General features: G+C 47.1%; 6 protein-coding genes across 6 annotated transcripts; 4 read left to right on the top strand and 2 right to left on the bottom strand.

The window, feature by feature from the left end:
• Positions 1–305: 305 nt before the first annotated feature.
• On the bottom strand, positions 306–2,119 carry F4817DRAFT_20346 (uncharacterized protein). The gene is made up of 3 exons (XM_049298605.1): positions 2,074–2,119; positions 441–1,985; positions 306–338 (listed from the first exon to the last, which is right to left on the bottom strand). The coding sequence occupies exon 2, from the start codon at positions 1,755–1,757 to the stop codon at positions 669–671; it is 1,089 nt and encodes a 362-aa protein (XP_049153731.1). The 5' UTR covers positions 1,758–1,985; positions 2,074–2,119; the 3' UTR covers positions 306–338; positions 441–668.
• Positions 2,120–4,761: 2,642 nt separating this feature from the next.
• On the top strand, positions 4,762–7,311 carry F4817DRAFT_363341 (putative nucleoside transporter; the record flags this gene model as incomplete). Its single annotated transcript, XM_049306632.1, has 6 exons — positions 4,762–4,988; positions 5,076–5,205; positions 5,254–5,683; positions 5,766–5,846; positions 5,908–6,417; positions 6,478–7,311. 6 exons carry the CDS (start codon positions 4,762–4,764, stop codon positions 6,630–6,632), a joined length of 1,533 nt encoding a protein of 510 aa, XP_049153730.1. The 3' UTR covers positions 6,633–7,311.
• Positions 7,312–10,164: 2,853 nt separating this feature from the next.
• F4817DRAFT_321247 (uncharacterized protein) lies at positions 10,165–11,993 on the top strand (the record flags this gene model as incomplete). Its single annotated transcript, XM_049301269.1, has 2 exons — positions 10,165–10,252; positions 11,746–11,993. 2 exons carry the CDS (start codon positions 10,165–10,167, stop codon positions 11,991–11,993), a joined length of 336 nt encoding a protein of 111 aa, XP_049153729.1.
• A 912-nt stretch (positions 11,994–12,905) lies between these two features.
• On the top strand, positions 12,906–14,918 carry F4817DRAFT_354117 (uncharacterized protein). Its single transcript, XM_049305479.1, has one exon. It carries the CDS (start codon positions 13,087–13,089, stop codon positions 14,632–14,634), a length of 1,548 nt encoding a protein of 515 aa, XP_049153728.1. The 5' UTR covers positions 12,906–13,086; the 3' UTR covers positions 14,635–14,918.
• F4817DRAFT_20155 (putative multi protein-bridging factor 1) lies at positions 14,899–15,952 on the bottom strand. Its single transcript, XM_049298586.1, has 2 exons — positions 15,666–15,952; positions 14,899–15,575 (listed from the first exon to the last, which is right to left on the bottom strand). Exons 1-2 carry the CDS (start codon positions 15,819–15,821, stop codon positions 15,267–15,269), a joined length of 465 nt encoding a protein of 154 aa, XP_049153727.1. The 5' UTR covers positions 15,822–15,952; the 3' UTR covers positions 14,899–15,266.
• A 559-nt stretch (positions 15,953–16,511) lies between these two features.
• F4817DRAFT_20168 (uncharacterized protein) lies at positions 16,512–18,748 on the top strand. Its single transcript, XM_049298588.1, has 2 exons — positions 16,512–17,225; positions 17,277–18,748. The coding sequence occupies exons 1-2, from the start codon at positions 16,719–16,721 to the stop codon at positions 18,585–18,587; spliced, it is 1,818 nt and encodes a 605-aa protein (XP_049153726.1). The 5' UTR covers positions 16,512–16,718; the 3' UTR covers positions 18,588–18,748.
• The last annotated feature ends 261 nt before the right edge of the window (positions 18,749–19,009 follow it).

Below are 19,009 nucleotides of genomic sequence, written 5' to 3'. Positions count from 1 at the left end.
GTTGCTACGCACGTCAAAAGCTTGAACGACCTTCTTACCCCGTAAAGTGCTTATATACCGTACTGACAGCTATCTTCCACATCTCCAGTCTTTTTCGTGAAACAATTCCCCAAGCGCCCCGTCCTTCGAAACGCCGCCGACGAGAGTTACGAATCAAGTTCTGCGATACTACCGAGACCCACAACGCCCCCAAACCAACCCAGCTTACAACCGTATCCTTCGAGCCCCAAGACGCAGATGGATTAGGTACATGTAAACAGTAAACCCCAGAGCCCGGGTTTCTGTGCCGCTTATAGGGTGGTCTCCTGTGTGTCTGGCCTGGCTTGCACTGGCTTGGCCTGAACTGCTGTCAGCGAGTTCCACGAGTCAGGTCAGGCCAGATAATCGTATATACCTGGCTCGATACAAGTCAGGCCAGATATGTTAGGTTTGAGGCTTACCTAGCCGTATCGTCGACTTGGCCTGTATGCCCTTATAAAGCCACACTTAGGCATATCAGCCACCTAATATATTTCACCCAAAACCCTTACCAACAACCAATAATATTGCCCTAAAGATATTCATATAAAATACCGAAAAAAAAATTTGGCGCTCGGCTCGGATAGATATCCCTAAAAAAGGATCTACCCAGGCTAAGTCAGGCCAGGCTAAGTCAGGCCAGGCCCAAGTCAGGTCAAGCTATTATCTGACTCGTGGAACTCGCAGTCTGCTGTTAGGGTTGTTTTTTCTGGTATGCATGCTAACACGCCAATTTCAGGTGCGTCCCAGGGCGGATCATCTGTAAAAATTTCCTCCCACGGTTCAATATATCCCATATTCATGGCGTATTCTGCTTGTCTATCCTGTATTACATGTAGGAATTCATATATCGGATTTTCAGGTTTATCATGATCCCAGACCCATTTTTCCTTACTCCAGGTCCATGTGTACTTATCCATTGTTGTTATGACCTCAACGTATTTGCAACCTCTACCTTGGAAGACTGTGTGCTTGTCAAGATCCTGTAAAATATTGTCCTCAATGTCGAGCTTGGGACGTATGCGGTAGTCGATAAACCACAACTTGCTAGCCCATCTCCCAAGCTCCCCGGTGGTCGCTTCGAAGGCGAGTTCGTACTTGAACCCTTGCTCATCAGTTTGAGGGTTCATCCACATGGGATCAAACTCAAGAGCAATATGTGGCTTAGGTGATCCTTGCTGGTTGAATATCGGCACATTCTTCTCAAATGTCTCCCAGGATCCACATGCATTGAGAGACTGCAGGCAAAATAGATCAGTTTTTGGACAGACGGTAAAGTACTGCCTTTTTCCGTCTTGCACCATGGTGCCTGTAGCAGATGCATCGTTAGTTTCCTCGTTCGGCTTCAGGTATTCTGACGAGGCCCGCTCGTTAAGTCGTTTCTGGTAAGTGACCTTGTGGTTTCCAAAGCGTCTAATCATTGCTTCTCGAGACTCTTTACAAGCTGTCCATAGCCCGCTATCTTCCATATATACCGAAGGATTGTTTTCAAACCAAGACAGGCGATCCGGTTCTGCTATGTTACAGCGTGGAGCGGCCAGGCTGCATAGCTCGTCGGGGTGCTCCCCTCGACCGGCCACTGCGCATTCGACTATGGTTGGTGGGTCTGGTCCATATGTTCCGTGCCAAGCTGTGAAGAAATGGACTGATGGGACATCTGGCCGAATTGCTGCATCCCATATCTGATCTCTAAGTTCCCTTGGTAGTAGGGAGAAGTGGCGGAACGTCGTGGGAGGCATGATTAAATGCTGGTCTGTCGAAGCCGTGTATTGGTGGTCGTATTGATGAAGGGCTGAATGATGCGATTAACAGTGTGCTACTGATATCGACGTTCTATGAGTCAGTTAATAGCTTGACTTGACCTGAAACTGACCCAATCTAGTTTGAGTAGGTCGCTTTGTGGAATATCTTTCTGATATAGGCGGAATTTCCTTTTTGCTTGCGTATCAAACAGGTGGTCATGCAGTCTATTATATTATCATAAGGGTTTAGGATAATTCATAAACGGAAGGGCGTAACATGGTTTAGATATTTATAGGAAAAAATGTATTTTACCTCGCAGCTAATTATACCGTCAGGGGGAAAATAAAGTAAGATAGGCTCTGTAACGGTCAGATTTAGCATTAACCTAGAGGTTGTTTTATCACGGTTTAGTATATCTAAGCGGGGTTCAGTTATACTAGGTAAACTATACCAGGGTTAAACACCGGTTGGCATTTCAGTGCCCCAACAGCTCCTAACTTTTGACTTTCGTTGGCAGGACGTGCAGTGGCGATTCCACTAGGTGCACCAATAACACGAGAAATCTATAGATAAATTAAGAACTTTAGGTAGGTAGTTTTCAATGTTGAGTCATAATAAGCTATTGACTCAACACCCTCTGTATTAGCGGTACTATATCAGGTGCTGAATCCAGAAAGCCCTTCAGGTTACCTAACAGACACTGCGCTCTTTCTGTTGTTAGGTATGCCTGTCTTTTCTACCTTTTCGTATACCTGGGACCTATGTGGCTTTGAGTTCCTCGCATAACAACTTCGTTGTTTCTATGCTTCTTGTTCCGCCTCGTAATATATTGAAAGTTACTTGTAGACATATGCACATCGATCTAGGTAGGTACCTAATGTGAAAATGGGCCATATGGTGCGTGTGATCAAGCGCCTGGAAGAAGTGATATAAATAAGTTTGAACTTCGCTGTGCGTACAACTGCCTTGGTCAGATCAAACAAGAAACAAGCAAAATAACGTCGTGTTAGGAAACCCCTTGCAGTATCTTTCGCGCCTAAGGTTCCTTCCAAGTATCTCTTCTCTTGGTCTGATCTAGACCTTTACCACGCACGGCAAAGCGAGGCTATCGTGACTTATCTTAGAGAATTTACCCAGTATACCTAGGTAGTTCAGTCCTCTTCGGTTCGCCTGTAACGCAATCTAGCACTCGCCTGAACCTAGGACAACAAAAGTAAAAATATCAGTTGCTACTCGGATCTGACGGCCCAAGCACGGCCTCCCGACAGGCCTATATCTTGATAGTTGTGATAATCCGCTGTCGTTAAGAGGGCAGAACTTAATAATATTTGGCGAGGGAGGCCGAGTGTGGCCTCGGGGTACTAGGAATAATATTTCTACCGTACTAACGGCACATACGGAATTGAGAGGAATTGAGAAGAATTGAAGCTATTATCGATCGAACTCCCCCATAGCAGTGTACGCCTCGGAAACGGTGTCTAAAATAGCCATTTAGCCTCCTACGCCACATTCTCCAAGTGAAGTGCAGTAGTGCACATGTACGATACTTGCCTTATATTGAAAACACTCTGATTTGAGTTCTGGAGCTAACCTCTTAAAGTCGTCAGAAAATGTGATTGGCTCGAATAATGAGGGACTTTCCTTTAAGAGTAAGTCAAAGTCCGTAGCTGAGTTGTGATTGGCCAAAAGCTAAACTCCCTGTAGTTTATTAGGAACGCATTAAAATACCTGTGGATGGCCTGTCCTGTCCCTGTGTCACCCGTATAGTCGCTATCGTGATAGTAACTTCTTAACTGAATTATTCCATGGTATTAATTTGGGCAATAAAATTAAACACCGATGCATCTGAAGCAGTGGAACCTACCTAGGTACCTTACAATATCTCTTGAATAACTCTTTCCTTTTATCAAGGAAATTAATCGTAAATGGAAGTAATGTTCGGGGTTGTCATCGAGTGCCAAGACGCCAGACACATGCATCTGCCATCCAGGCACTCCCTACGCCAAATTCCCACTAACAGCCGTCTTACAGCATTCTTCGCCCTGTTTCCAACCTTTCTCTATCTCTAGAACCAAATCTTACGCACATACGAGGTAAGGTCTAGGTACCCCGCAGACAAGTGTTTAAGATAGAGAAGTTATAGTTGTGCAAATATCGCCATACTCTGATTCGCGTAACATTTTGCGCTGTAGAACTTGCTGTGTACCCCGGCGTCCGCGGCGCCAGCCGAGATACCGCCTTGAGCGAAAGCCAGGTCTAGAAAAAGAATCTCACCTCTTGTGCGACCAGCCCATTTCGCGCCTTGTCGAATAGCAGCCGGATCCAGCGTCGCACAGCTCAAGTATTGGCGCCTTGGGAGTGGCCGGGCTCCCGTCAAATGTCTCAGCGAGAAAAACGCTTTCATCCCTCGCGCGGCTAAACGCCGACGGATCGAATATATAGACGGGGTCGTACATCAAGCTCCAAAACGTACATACGTTAGCTCCGAATCCAGTATTCGTGCGAAGAAAGGCAAGCTTGTACAACGTAACCCCCCTATCTGTGCTTACCTGTGCGTGTTACTGGCGGGACGGGTGCTTTATCAATGATGACCGCAGTCGTAGCGATGATCGAAGGAGGATATCATATCATGTATGGGGGAGTAGAATATGTGCTGGTGTAGATGGTCTCGATATCGATACATGCTTTTTCCCTGCTCCGAGGTGTGCACCTGTCTTTCCGGAGCTGCAGCTCGCCACTCAGACAGGGCCGGGACCCGAGCTATACCTAGATTTATAGCACTTCGTGCCACAGTATTCGCCGTAATGTCTCGCTGCTTATCTGGGACATGTAGTATTGACGCGTGTTGATGGGATGGAAGGTCGCATGAGTAATGTGTCGAGGTCGACCTATTTGTATTTCTGGTTGCCCGCATCCGAGGGGGGTGTTAAGACGCTGAGGATCTCGCTCCCTTTCTCTCTCTGCATATCGACCTAGCAGCACAGTTAAAATACACAAAATATGGCTCGTATCACGGACGACGAAGAGAAGAATGTACCACAAGTTGTGGGAATCGAGGTTGATACTTCCAGCCAAGAGACTCCGATACGTGTACAGAAGACAGGTTTCCTAGCTAAGCTGCGAAGCTATGAGGAAGCACTTGATCGTAAGCTAGGGGTTGAATCACATAGCATCGAACGCAAACTTCCCGGCAATAGGAACCCCTTTTATGCTCGATGGTCGGGCCAGTTGGTTAGTGTCCCCGAGTTTAGATGCTGGACGCGAACAGCAGAGGAACATATCAGAATGTTGATCCGATTCTAGGCTATAGTGAGCTTCTGGGTAGGCGGTTGCATGAACCTTGGCACCTTCGCGACCGGCTTCATAGGATGGGAGCTGGGTCTAGACCTCCGGCAAAGCATCTTGGTCATCATATTTGGCTCTGTCGCGGGTGGCGTAATCACAGTGAGTATCTTCTCCATAACGAGCTCGACAAATTCTAACGCCTAGTAGAGTTGGTGTGCAACAATGGGACCACCGACAGGCCTTCGTCAAGTCTCGATCTGCCGATATTCCCTCGGTTGGTACCCGTCCAAAGTCATCGCGATATTCAATGTTATCCAGGAGATCGGGTGGTGTGCCTCCGGGTCAATCACGGGAGGACAAGCACTTTCCGCATTTTCAGATGGCAAGGTTGGTTCCCAACTTGGCGTCGTTATAGTCAGTATAATGAGCTTGATATTCTCATTCTTTGGCTTGAAAGCGGTGTATACATTTGAGAAGTTCGCTTGGCTTGTATTCCTCGCTATCTTCTTAATCATCCTCGCGGAAATCGGTAGATTTGGGGACCTCAGCGCTCCACCGTCGACTCGTGGAGCTTCGAACTCCGGAGCGGCATTGACATTTTTCAGCGTCATGTACGGCTCCAGTGCATGTTGTGCAGGTGCGTGAATTTTTCCTAGCGCAATTAATATGAGTTCTATGAGAGATATACATGAACAGTTACTAAATACCCCTTATGGTAGGTTATGTATCAGACTTCTATGTCGAATATCCAGCGACAATCGCAAAGACGTCGATATTCTTGCTGACCTTTTGTGGTCTTTGTAAGTTTGATCCTTAAAGCTCTTGGGCTAATCAATACTCATCATTGCTAACCCGTATTAGTCGGTTCTACTTGTCTCAGTGCTGCAGCTGGGGCCATTGCTGCGTCTGCCTTACACAATAACCAAGAATGGAACGAACAATACGAGGTCGGCGTTGGGTTCTTGATTCAGACCATGATATATCCATATGGACTAGCAAAAGCGATTCTTTTCCTGCTGATGTTCGCGGCCGTCGGCTTGAATTGTGGATCGATGTATAGTGCAGGCCTTTCGATTCAGCAGGCCTCTCACAGCTTGGCTGCAGTGCCGAGGTTCGTTTGGGAAATTATCTGTTTTGCTGCAGTCGTCGCTTTGGGCCTGGCTGGTAGCGATCGGCTTCTGGTGTTTATACAGAATTTCCTCAGTTTATTGGGTTACTATGCTACCGCCGTCTTCGTCTGCTTGGTTACTGAACACTATTTATTTCGCCGCGGCTCATTCAAAAACTATAACTTGGATGATTGGAACAATCGCAGTATGCTACCGGTTGGATATGCCGGGGGTCTTGCTTTCGCATGCGGGATAAGTGGAGGTAACGTGTTTCGCTTACTCTATTCGATGGCAACTTGTTACTAACTCTACTCGTAACTAGCTATTATAGGTATGTCTACAACGTGGTACACCGGCGTTGCTGCAAGACTGATCGGCGACGCTGGCGGTGATATCGGAAACGAGCTTTGTCTCTTTTTAACTCTTGTTGTATATATCCCGGCTCGGTTCGCGGAAAGGAAATTTGCGAACAAGTGAATATGTGGAAGATCAGATACTAACTTGGCAAGGGGCAAATGCCCCTTTCGTCGGATAACATCATGTATGTATGTCCACATATGTACAATTGTCCGGTTTGATGCTGGTCTTGCATAGGATCTCGATAATACTCCGTCAGGGGCGCCTCCGCCGCCTGCCAAGAAAAATCGCCTACACTAAGCCAGCTAACCATACTGTCTTATGGCGTGGAATATTCTCCGACGAATACGGACATTTTTCGGAGAGGGAGATATACGTCTATAAGAGGGTTGTATTTTCTACGTATACGAAACCCATGTCTAGGTTGTAGCTGAACCACATCTCGGGGAAGTAATAAAGGGGATCAAGATCCCTGGGCTGGACTTACCTAGGTATATGTGATTATTTTATTCGCGAAATATAATATGATGTTGTTAAGCATGCTGCTTAGTAACTTCATCGATCATGACGTGCATATGCCAAGATGTAATTCCCATACCTAGTCCGACTTAGAAGCGAGCCGCATTAATGTATAAGGTTTGAATGTGGCTTTGCAGGCCGTTTACTTGGCTAGCTTGGAGCATACAAGGTCGAGTAAGCACCTAAGCACGCCGAGAGTAGGATAGTGATGGTAGAAATAGTGTAAAACATGCACCGGTGGGGGATGTGGGATTTCAAGTAATTCCAGCTGGACATTTCGCCACAGGACAAGCTAAGATGTGATTTCCACCAAATAGGAGGTTCAATTTCGCAGCCTTAGATAACTCACCGCAACTCCGTTTCAGGAACAGCCAATGAAGAGAGCAAACATCTCGGGGACAAGCCTTGCACGGATGCAAGTTTCGGGCTGGGAAAGAATTGGTAGCATTTCGTTCGCAATGACGTGGATACATAACCCCCCCCCAAAATCTGTGCCGTAACTTGGATGTGTATTGTTACCACGTAACTCACTCATGTGGCGTGCTATTCAAATTAAGATATGCAACTTCTGAGCTTTTGTCACCACTGAGAAGCGTCATCTCCAATAGGCAACCCTCGATGGACGTGATAGTCCTAGACGGAAAGACTAATGAGATACTGTCTCATCGAAGTCCGGAGTGATGAAGCACTACTCCGTCATTCTCGTGGATGGGGATTCGTCCCACGAGCTACCTGTGGGTGGAAAGGGGGAGCTTCTGTTAGTCTTGTAAGCTTTGTCAGATTGCGGATGGTGTATTGCACCGCAATGGCGCATATTCGAAGGACTATGGACGCGGGGGTCGCGAGCTAATAATAAAACTGTGTGATTCTGGTGTACATAGCAAAGACAAAAATACGCTCGAAACTTGAAAGTAAATGATGAGACCGAGCCATCATCCCGCATCAGTGGGCGGTGTGTATGCAAGCCGGCGCTAGGCAACGGCCCGCTGTGATTTGTGTGATTTGAGAGACTACCTACTTACACTAGTAAGAGTAAGCCTTAAGGTTTTCAGGTTTAGTTTGATAGTCTAACGTCAGAAATATTGAATGGTAACAAACAGGATAATTTGGTAGAAAATGGTGGCCCGTCTGGGCGCTGCAATGACCCCTATTTGCTAGGTGAGAGATGATTTATTTCTTCTCTCACAGAAATATCGTCGGTCCTAGCTTAGGTAGGGCTCGGGCTGGAGAAAAAGGCAATACCTAGCCGAGCTTACTGTTCGTCGTTGCGATTCCTTATGCTTCCATCCGAATTCCTCAACCGTGTGCCGGCGAGTCTCAGTGGTGGTTTTCAGTGGTGGTTTGGGAGGTTTCGTTCTTTTAATTTCGTAACAAAATTTGATTAATCTTGCTCAATGCAACAGCAGAGACTGTAAATTGATATGGCTATGGGCTACTTCAATATCCTAAAGTAGGTTATCCGTGGGGAGAAATGCGAGAATGCTGATCAATGATCGACGCCCAGGCTGGGTTAGGTAGGTAACGTTAACTGGACTTGAGGGGGGACGGAGAGGGACAAGACTTGATTGAGAAGAGAATCCATCAATAGGGCGGACGGGACGGCGGGAGACAGAAAGGGGGAGAGTGGAGTGGAAAATGGCAGTTGTGTAGTTGCGCAGTTCCAGGTTGTGCTTAGGTTTCGACCAGCGCGGGACAAAGCTGGGGGATATCCACTTTATAAATCCACTTTTACTAGACCCATCCCTACCATTGATAGGCCCTTGTCTCCCACATGGCTTAGGCTAGGTACATGGCCGCCCCCTCCCACCCAAAATTTAAGAGAGGAAGGAGAGGAAGGAGAGGGAAAGAAATTAAGAGATTGGAAAACGTCGCAAGCTTGCTTGGCTTATGGCAGCCCCCTTCTTCTGAAGCTTCCATTCCACCGCCTGAATTCTTCTACCCCACATGGACTCCACCTATCCACTCGATTTAAGCCCGGGCAGCCCGGGGAAGACGGAACGAGCCAATCATTTCCAGTCTTGAGACATGCGCTCCCCAAATAAATTCTTACGAGCCTTTCTTACAAGCCTTTCATCAATGTGAGGCACGAAGCAAATTTCCCAGCAACCACCAAACTTCGGTCTATCTGGGTGCCGGATTGGTTAGTTAGGTATCATTTCGCACAAATCTACGTCGTACACATAACTGTGTAGTTGTTACATAACCTGTACGGCTACCTATGTACGAAGGACATCTTTTCAAAGTCCTTTAAGCTCCTAAGCTCCTAAGTTGGGAATTTGGGAATTTGGGAATTTGTTTGTCTAACCACACGCTTGCACAAAATATACCGACGGATACGAGGACGTATCCAATATTACTCATTCTTATAAATATTTATTCGCCTGGCAAATTCCACATCGACCTCCCATTTCATGCTTGCCTGGATTTATTTGATACTTGTCTCGACCCCGTGTATTCCCGACGTCTTCTAAACAGGGCACCGAAGCACACGACACCTCGAGAGTGTCCGGAAACGTGACTTGAAGCGCCTGCGGGTTATTTGCCTATTACGGGGCCTCTGTTGAAGTACTCAAAGGAGACATAGAGAATAAAAGCTGGGCACTCGGGGGATGAATTAATTGTTACTCCTTATGTACACGTGTACAGACGGACAACTGGCGGCACTTATTCTTTTTCTTTCTTTTCGTTTCAGCCCTGAACGGCTTATTAAAATTATATCCTAGGTTGCTTGGGTTGCCTAGGGATGCCATATTCCGAAGCTTCGGTGTGTAGCGCCCAAAGGGGTGTTAGCACGTAACGCCCCCCCAAAGATCCGTCATCCGCAAGGTCCTAAACCTTTTATTAGATAGACTCCGTGAAATCTCGCCCCGAATCGATCCTGATGGATCACATAGCTACATTTGGTAGCCGAGCATTGGCCAACCGTTGACATGGACTCGCTTCGATGCGCTACGTGTACGGATTTTACTCTTACGATGCCTCCGGGGAAGGGCTTACATTAATCAAAAATACCGTAGGAGGAGTCTTACTATGACTCGTTGCCACGTAAGGTAAAGAGTACAAGTGCAAAAATATATACGATCTTACCCCGAAGGCCTTGAGAATTCTTAGGAAACGTAAGGCTTAGGCTACGATGCCACCACGATACTACCCATCCCATCATTCCTACCGAGGTTGCCTAGCTTTCCTAGCTTGGATCGATGGCGTGCCAACTCATTCCGGTATGTACATAGTAGCTGCAATAGCTACAAAATAGCAACCGTACATAATAAATGCCTATGTAAGAGAGGCGCCGAAAACATATGATGCTGCATGTTGTGGGTTTAAGTACCTCTACAATTTTCTACATGCCTGCTCGGGGATCTGAATACCCCTGTCTCTATTCCCCATACTTTTCTGTCGTACCCGGTACGTACACTACTTAAATAGGTAAGTCCCTTCGTGCATAGTGTCGTCTTGTCCCAAGACATCTCAATGCAATGTACTATGTATCAACGAACGTCGAACGGTGCTTGGGTGACGGGTCCCCGGAATGATTAAATCTGGGGTTAGAATATGACCACAACTTGTTTGTGGATGTGTGCGTATGAGTACATGCTACCATATTAATGTATGTGCGTTATGTACCCTTTTCCCTTAGGTTCTTTTCCCCAGGTCTTAATTTATTAGATTATCATGCCCATTTGGTTTGCCGGGGAAATAAATCATTAATGTATCATTAATGTGCGCTTCTCCTTTCGTCTCGTCTCAGGTTCAAAGTTTCCTGTGGCTTAATAAATACCTGCGACTTTACCTGCAACTATCTGCAACTATCTGCAACTGCTTGCGACCCTTTTAAATGTTTCCCACGACCATAACGTAGCCCTTTCCCACATCCAATATATTTCACGTCAACGTTGAATTGCAATTACAACTATACCTTATACATTAGTTATACCCCCGAGTGCGACATCTAATCTGTCCATACTATCCCATTCTATCTCCATACGCATCTTCCCCATCTGCCCAGACTTTCCGCTCCTCATTCTTCAACCTGCCGACCTCGTCCACTTGCCTAACCGAGGAGTTCACATCCACCGGCCGCCAATTTGGCTTCGGGATCTGACGTCTTGGACGATATTGCACCAACAGTGTCAACTTTGTTGTTATCAGCCGTCCATTCATCCCCCTCGGCATCAGCTTTGCTAAGACTCCTACCTCCTATTTCTCGCGTGGGGTGACCGCCGCAATCAGGACGCAATTAGGAACAAGACTTATTATTGGTGTGTGTGAGTGTGTGAGTGTGTGAGTGTGTGACTTACACACGCATATCCACCGCTCTTTCCGTTGCCTCCTGTTACTTGATTACTTGATTACCTACTCTTTAATCATAAACCTTCTGTCTTCGCGCCTTCTCTACTTCTATATCTATTCAACTTGTCCTACCTCCCAACTCGGTTACTTTCAACCTGCATATATCTCCGTCAAAACTTTACCTCCCAACAACTTTTCTATTTGACGCCACTCTGCCACACTTCCCACCGTCCCTATCAAAAATCCTCAACATACAACGAGCTCGCCAAGTACCTACTCCGAAAACATAAACTATTTGCTCTTGGAGTAGAACATTCAGAACCTTGTCGTCTTCCTTTCCAAGTCTGAACATTAGAACGTGAGTCATCACATAGCTGTAGCGACCCTCGTAACTCGGCAGAGATACTTACTACTGCCTTAGAAGAATCTTTCAAGATGCCTGGCCAGATCGCCGCACCCATCCCAGTTACGCCACCGCGTAAGAATATCCGTCACAACTCTTCCACAGACTTGTTCGCCAGCCTAAATGCCACTCTTGCTTCTACGGAGAGTAAGCGACTTACCCCTATCCGCTCTATTCAAGAACGAGACTGGGATGTGCCGGCTCCCCCGCCGCCTAGTCCGGTCAGCTTCCATCCAGATCACTGGCAGCGTACTCTACGTCATTGATTGACAACTTGAGTACGGTCGTTGCCGCACCACGTACATGAGAGATGTTCGCCATCGCCATGTATTGTCTTTATGCGTCTGTATGGGTAGCGGGGTTCCTGGTTTGTCATTTGGGAGTTTACGGATGTGAAATAGTAAGGGCATAAGGGACGCAAGATAATCGGTCTACACAAAAGTCAGGGCATGGCGTGTGCTTTCGAAAGGGAAGGAAAAGGGATGGCTGCATTCATGGCTTCGCTCCGTGGTTGAGACGGCCTCGACACTTTAGTCCGGGATCGATTCAACACTTTCGTTCACTGGCGCCATATCACCACTTCCAATCTTGGTTTGGTTTGGCCTTCCCCTAATAAGGGAGAGTACCAAGTCGGTACGATAATTGATATCACTTTGGTACAATTCGAGTAATGGCCTCCGGCTATGAGTCAGGAGTTAATGAGATTGTAGCTAGGGAAAACAATCCAAGTAGTCGGAAGTCTAGTTTCCGTAACTAATTCGAGATGTTGCTAATATACCTACGAAAGAATAATGTGACTACCTAGGTTAGGCGACCTTGAGCGAGATCAATACGGACTGCCGAATTTTAGACCCCAAAAGGTTAACAACAGTAGTAATTGTGTGCTTGGAGAACAATATACACAGACATTCTCCAAAAGAAACAAACAAGAAGTAAAGCACTGTACGTCCCATTTTTCCCTCGGCTATGAAATTTCGAGGATTGGGTGTGGTGTTCTCTTCAAAGTCTTGGCGTCATAACCATTTCCCCAATCGGACTAGCCCGGTCCCACCTATTAACGCGGTCCGTAAATATTTTGCGCGACGCGTCTTACTCAGTAGATTTTCGCGTCTTTTGATTGCATGTGGGTCGCGATTTGGCGTATTGGGTCTCCTGTCTCATAATATCTATCCTTGCCTGCAATTGACAGCTGCATAATGGTTTCCTTTCTTCAAACTTTTCCGTGATTGCAATTTCAGACTCAACCTTTCCGTGTTCTATACTGTTTTTACTTTCTGAAGCCGTAGAAAGAACTAATACTTCATCGTCTATCTGCAATTACACCTTCCGAAAAGAAAGTAAATAATTATATATTTTACCATGGCCGGTCCTGCTGTCAAACAGCAACGCCGGAAGGCATCCACAAAGTCCAAGGTCGCCATCCCCAAGCACAATGCACCATCAAGCATTAGCACCTTCGCCCGTGTTTCGAAGTCGGTAAATAGTGTTGATATAAAGAATGAGGTCGCTCCCGTTTCTACGCCAAAGAAGGATGTCAACATCGAGGCGCTCACGCCCGCTTCCCGAAAGAGAAAAGTCGTCGCAAGTATTGAGGACGACTCCTCAGCTCCTGCCATCAAGATACAAAAGACTGTATCCCAACCTGCGAAATGTGGCCGTGGCCGTGGTCGTCCCTCGAAAAAGGCTCCCCCTAAACCTGCACAACCCGAACCTACGCGCCTTGAGCCTATACTCCCTAAACCTGTACTGAAAAAACGCGCAAGGAGCCCTAGCGTTTCTGATTCAGACGAGTCGACCATCAACACCGGTGTGCTACTCAAGAGACTCCGCCTAGAGTCATCACCATCACGCAGTTCCACTCCATTTTCAGTTTACACGCCTATTACCGAACCTGATATTGACGAGAGCGAATTCATCACATCAAGAACTGGGCTTCCCGATGAGGTCCTAGATCTTATTGATCTGCACTCTTCACTACTAAAGGCCTTGACATTACACTACGCGCACAATGGATCCAATGTTCCTGCAGACTTGCGTATTTTATGTCCCGATGTCTCGCGTGCATGGGGCAGAAGGAAGGTCACTGAAGCGGATATACAAACCTGCCTCGGAATCCTGAATTTCGAAATGGGAGATGGCAAACCATTATTTTCCCTCTCGAACTACGGTCGAAGCAAGATTTGCATTGAGATTGACTCGGCACAACATGGTTCCGGCCGTCCGCTAGACGAGAACAGACTAAACGATATATTCCGCGAAAAAATATCTACTCTCTGGACTCGTTTCACAGCAGCTAAATGTTCCGATGTCTCAGCTTTCTGCACCGCGCTTCCCAAGGCTGCTATCACACTCTGCGAATCCGTCGCCAAGGCCGCACCCGTATTATCCAAAGGCCAGAAGCGACTCGAGGAGCTAAAACACGGCATTGCGATCAAGAAGCAGGAGAAGGAGGCTAAGGCCAAGCCGCAACAATCCAATGATGTACAAATGTCGAACGCGGAAGCCCCTAAAATGAACCTGCTAGACCGCATCCGTCTGAAGTCCCTCCAGAAGTCATCGCTCCTCGCCAGCAACCTCTCACCCGCACAGCTGCAGCGCCGTGCAGCGCTACAGCGTGCACCTGAAGTTGCTGGTATGCTGGGTATGCTAAGCCGCGCAGCTGGCCAGGGCAGCCGTGTGTCGTTCACTATGGCAGTGACGCTGGAGAAGCTCAAGGATTCGTTGCGGATGGGTGTTTCGCGCGAAGAAGGTGCTGCGTGTGTACGTCTATTGGCAAACGAGGTAGCCCCGGAATGGATCCGCGTTGTGGTCATTGGAGGACGGGAAAACGTAGTCTTGGAGACGGATAGACAGCCTAGCAAGGTGGACGTGGAGGGACGGATTCGAGGATTACTGGAGCGGTCGTGAAGTAGAGAAAGGGCTAAAGGGCAGAGGGTGGAAAGGGGGTGAATGTATAATGTGTCCTGAATGGATGGACTTTCTAGGCAAGCGAAGTGTCGTTTGGCTTTGTTTTATCATTGCATTGCATTGCATAGCATCGCGTTGCATAGTCAGGCCGCAGTTTGGCCTGCGCTCTTCCTGTTGCTTGAAGATACCTCGTCTAGATTGACGAATGGGCAATACTACGTTGTCCTCAGCTTTAATAGCACAAGACTCAATCACGAGTCCAATAAATACATCAAAGTCTCAAGATAAAATATTTTTAGTGGTTTTTTTTATAGGGTTGTGAAATGCGTGATAGCGACTCTAGATGTCTATGTTTGCGTCTACTAAATCAATGCACGAGGCCGACCGATCGACCCTTTGCACTAGAAGCCGAGCCGCGCAATGCTATGCAATTGTACGGCTAAAGGGGGAGATGCATCTCGTCATCTCGGAAACCCCCTCGCCTCGTCTAAGGTAACTAATTCATCATGCAGCCGCCACTCCGGACACAACCATCCCGTCAGATGGGTGCCTCCCTTGCGATCATCAGTTCGCTTCGATTCATTATCATCGGCCTGTATTTTCAGGCCTATCTGCTACTATATGTTGATCGCTCATTTCTTCTCCTTGGGCTTGAACTTGGGCTCGCCGATGCCGGAGCCGCGGAGCTTGACGTTGAGGACGCGCTCCATAGAGGAGAGGATCTTCTGGTCGGGAATGGCGGTACCACGCTCGAAGTCGGCGATGACGGAGGGCGTCGTGTTGCACTTGGTGGCTAGGTCCTTCTGGGTCATCTTGGGCTCTATCTTCTGCCGCGTCTGGCTGATGACGTCGCCGACCTCCTTGCCCACCGTGTTCGGCTTGATGATGTCGTCGCTGCGGTCGACCTTCGTCAGGCGTTGGCCTTCGGGCCCTTTGCCTACCTGTTGCGGTTTGCGTTAGCGCTGGTTGGGGGGTTGGGGGATGAGGTCATAGAGGGAGAGGAGGGGAGGGGGGGGGAGTGAATAACTTACAGCATTGCCGGTAGAGAACTTCTTCTCGGTCGCGATGGCGCCACCGGCGCGCTTGGCGGCGTTCAGCGCGGAGCTGCCTCGCACGACGGTCTCCCGCTGCGATGCTCCGCGAGACTTGCTGCCGATCTTGGTGACCGAGTCCCACTCGTCAGACATCGTGAAGAGAGTAATTGGTTTGGCGGGGGGGGTGAGAGTTAAAAATTAGGGTTGCCGAAATCGACAATTGGAATAGTTTCTTAAAAAGGTACGGATTTGATATGTTATAAATAGCTTCGTGGGCTGTTGTATGGAGAACTTGTGAGTTGAAAAAGGTTAGAATGTAATGCGCTCGTGAGAGATGTTAATATAGATGTCCTTTTCTAAGAGCCGTGGAAGGCGAAGGAATGGTGGTAGAAGTGGGTCTGAAGGCGGAGCCTCCGCTGACTCAACGGAGTTGTTTTTTTTTTTGGCGGGGAGGCAACCTTTGTGGGCCCAGCGGCCTGATACCCCTAACACCGACGTCTGTTACGACGCAGGATCATCGTTGCAAAGCCACACTAAGAGGCTGAATTTTCTTGAAGGGGTGAATAGGTACCTTGGCAGATACCTAGGACACATGTAAAGCGCGACAAATCGTCAAACAATTCAATTGACACACTACTAAGGAACAGTTCGAATTCGATTCTTACTAACATCCTAAGCCAAACAATGTAACTGTTCATAGTGTTTTACGGATTCGCTCCATGTCAACTCGAACGGCGAACAGTCATACCTGCTGAGATAAGATATGAGATAAGATATGAGATAAGATATGAGATAAGATAAATGATGTGGCTGTTACATGTCTCAGGTTCTTCCCGATGTCCCTAACCGCTTGCATGAATACTTCTGTTTCTCGATCATGTAGTCTTCCAGCAGTTCATTACACAAAAGTATAAACCTAATAATCTCATTCGTTCAAAAGGTACCTATAATCTGGTAATTTCGGGTGATAACAGGAGTTCGCATCAGACGTGTTGCTTTATTTAGATCAGCATTTTAAAGCTCTTCCGTGAACACCACACCACTCCCGAGATGCTCGTATATGGCGTTATTCTACGTATTGTCGCATTATTCTATTATCTTCTTTTTGGACGCGTTGGAGATGTAGTGCTCCTTTCTAGCTCATTCCTCTGGGTCAGAGGTTCTGTGATCTTTGACCTCTTGAAGATTAACTATGGCCTGGTATGTCTAGGGGCGATAGCAGTGGCTACAACCACTTTCACTTATCTCATATACGTACAACGTCGTAGTCCAGATGTACGGTTATCTGTACCATGGAACGGTCCAGGGCGGCCTTTGCTGTTCCCTTGTCGGACTACGCATACCAGATTATTTCCCAAGAAGCACACCTTCTCTTATTCGTATCTCCTTGTTGGGATACCCGTCGGTTGGACAGGTGTCGCAGGCGGCATGATATCAAATGACGAGTATAGCACGGGAGTTGGGGGTTGGTACAAGGTTGATGCTTCGGGTTACCTGGATAGGGGAAACGGACATCTCGGGTTAAGGGGCAAGCTGGACACCTACCTCGAATCCCAAGTGCGGCATCCCTTTGTCTACTGCATAGAATCTAGAGCTAATGCGATATAGGACATTGATACCTCAAAATATCCATATGCGTATCTGGTAACTGCTGCAAAATTCATGGGTTATCATTTCAACCCCGTTTCCTTTTGGTATCTTTATTCTGCCGATAAGCACCTGGCAGCAGTAATCCTTGAAGTTAACAACACGTTCGACGAGAAACGGATGTACTTCTTAGCGGCAGATAACACGATAGAATCAATAGGGCCACCTGGTGATAATTCCTTAGGGCCACCTGGTGATAATTCCTTAGAAGAAGTCGCATCGACTCGGAAATCTAATGGCTCGGAGCCCTTGAAACGAACTTGGCCAAAAGACTTCCACGTATCCCCCTTTAACTCTAGAAAGGGTGCATACTCGCTTGTAGCGCACGACCCTCTGTCCCCAAATATGGATGGGCAAGGTCCGATTAATAATACGATAAATCTAATGTCTTCCAAGAACTACGCGAAACTAGTTGCTCGTATCTTCTCAGAAGGCGATGCCATCGATCCTACTAGGATGACTTCCCTTCAGAAACTCAAGTTCTTGGCTTCATGGTGGTGGGTTGGCTTCGTCACTTTTCCTAGGATCGTGAAAGAAGCTACAGCCCTATTCTTTCAAAGGAAGCTCCATGTGTGGTATCGACCAGAGCCGCTCAAAACAAGCATTGGTCGACATGCCAACAAGATAGAATCACAACTCGAGCCTTTATTTAGGAGGTACCTGAAACATTTGGTTGAACAATCATCCGAACTGCTAGTTGTGCGATATATACCCTGTGGCGTTACAGACGCGCCTATTGAGACTATGATATCAACATTAGCGAAAGAGAGCTCCGATCGTACTGAGAGGATGGAGTTCAAAGTCTTGACGCCCGCATTTTATTCGAGGTTCGTATACTACGCTCACGATTTCGAAGCTATATTTTGTGAGCTGAGCGAGAGTAATACGATATGGGTGTCAAATCCTAAACTGTTGCCAAAGCTATTCGTGAAGAAACAACCACCGTCTCTATTCCAAACAACAAGTTATTTGGACTATGGTTATTTTACGGCTATCAAAAAGCTGAGGCAGAGACCCGAGCGAATTGAACGACCACTGACCTCGAGTCAGATCTGCTCAACTACCCAGTCTCAAAAGGATATTAGAGGTTTCCGACTTTCATCCATGGATGGATATGTTTTAGCCCATGAGGATGATAAATCCCGACGAGTATACAGGAACTCTGTTTTGACGTTGTTCATGGCTGATAGAATAGCCATGGGTAGCGTGGACATCCTCCAGCTTGAACATTGGGTCCTCAGATTGTTATTAGCCTGGACTGTAATTTCATAATAAATCTTGGGATATCCACCGTTAGCGTCCAAGGGGAAATGTCAAATATAAATTCAATTCATCCCATACCTAGGTTTTCCACATAGGCGTGGAGTAGGACATTCGGCAAATTCCGTCGAAATAGAGTCGCAGTGTCGGAGGTGACTGGTGATGATCCTCGGAGGATTTTCAGATCTGTTACATATCGTTCGGCTTGTACAACCTGCAAGCTTCAATGCGGCGCTCGGTAGAAGAACGATTATTGAGACACGAAGTTATTCCAAATAAAAAGAGCCAGTCAGCATCAGCACATCCACTCCGGGAGCTAGTCAAGCACTTTGTATGTACATATCAAAGTTGGTGGCTTCGAGCAGCGGAGCTCGGACTGGGATGTTTGACAAATACTTGACTGCTTAGTTAGTTTGATATGCCACAACAATGAT

Source organism: Daldinia loculata (genome assembly GCF_022478755.1).
Source record: "Daldinia loculata strain CBS 113971 unplaced genomic scaffold F4817scaffold_105, whole genome shotgun sequence".
NCBI lineage: Eukaryota > Fungi > Ascomycota > Sordariomycetes > Xylariales > Hypoxylaceae > Daldinia > Daldinia loculata.
The sequence above is the reverse complement of the archived record's forward strand: the minus strand, read 5'-3'. Positions and strand labels throughout refer to the sequence as shown.

Excerpts from the sequence above, each read along its gene's own strand:
- F4817DRAFT_20155 (XM_049298586.1), bottom strand. The coding sequence starts at position 15,821 with ATGTCTGACGAGTGGGACTCGGTCACCAAGATCGGCAGCAAGTCTCGC. Across the intron at positions 15,576-15,665 it reads AGTTCTCTACCGGCAATGCT|GTAGGCAAAGGGCCCGAAGG; the intron begins GTAAGTTATTCA and ends AAACCGCAACAG.
- F4817DRAFT_354117 (XM_049305479.1), top strand. The coding sequence starts at position 13,087 with ATGGCCGGTCCTGCTGTCAAACAGCAACGCCGGAAGGCATCCACAAAG.
- F4817DRAFT_20346 (XM_049298605.1), bottom strand. The coding sequence starts at position 1,757 with ATGCCTCCCACGACGTTCCGCCACTTCTCCCTACTACCAAGGGAACTT.
- F4817DRAFT_20168 (XM_049298588.1), top strand. The coding sequence starts at position 16,719 with ATGCTCGTATATGGCGTTATTCTACGTATTGTCGCATTATTCTATTAT. Across the intron at positions 17,226-17,276 it reads ACACCTACCTCGAATCCCAA|GACATTGATACCTCAAAATA; the intron begins GTGCGGCATCCC and ends AATGCGATATAG.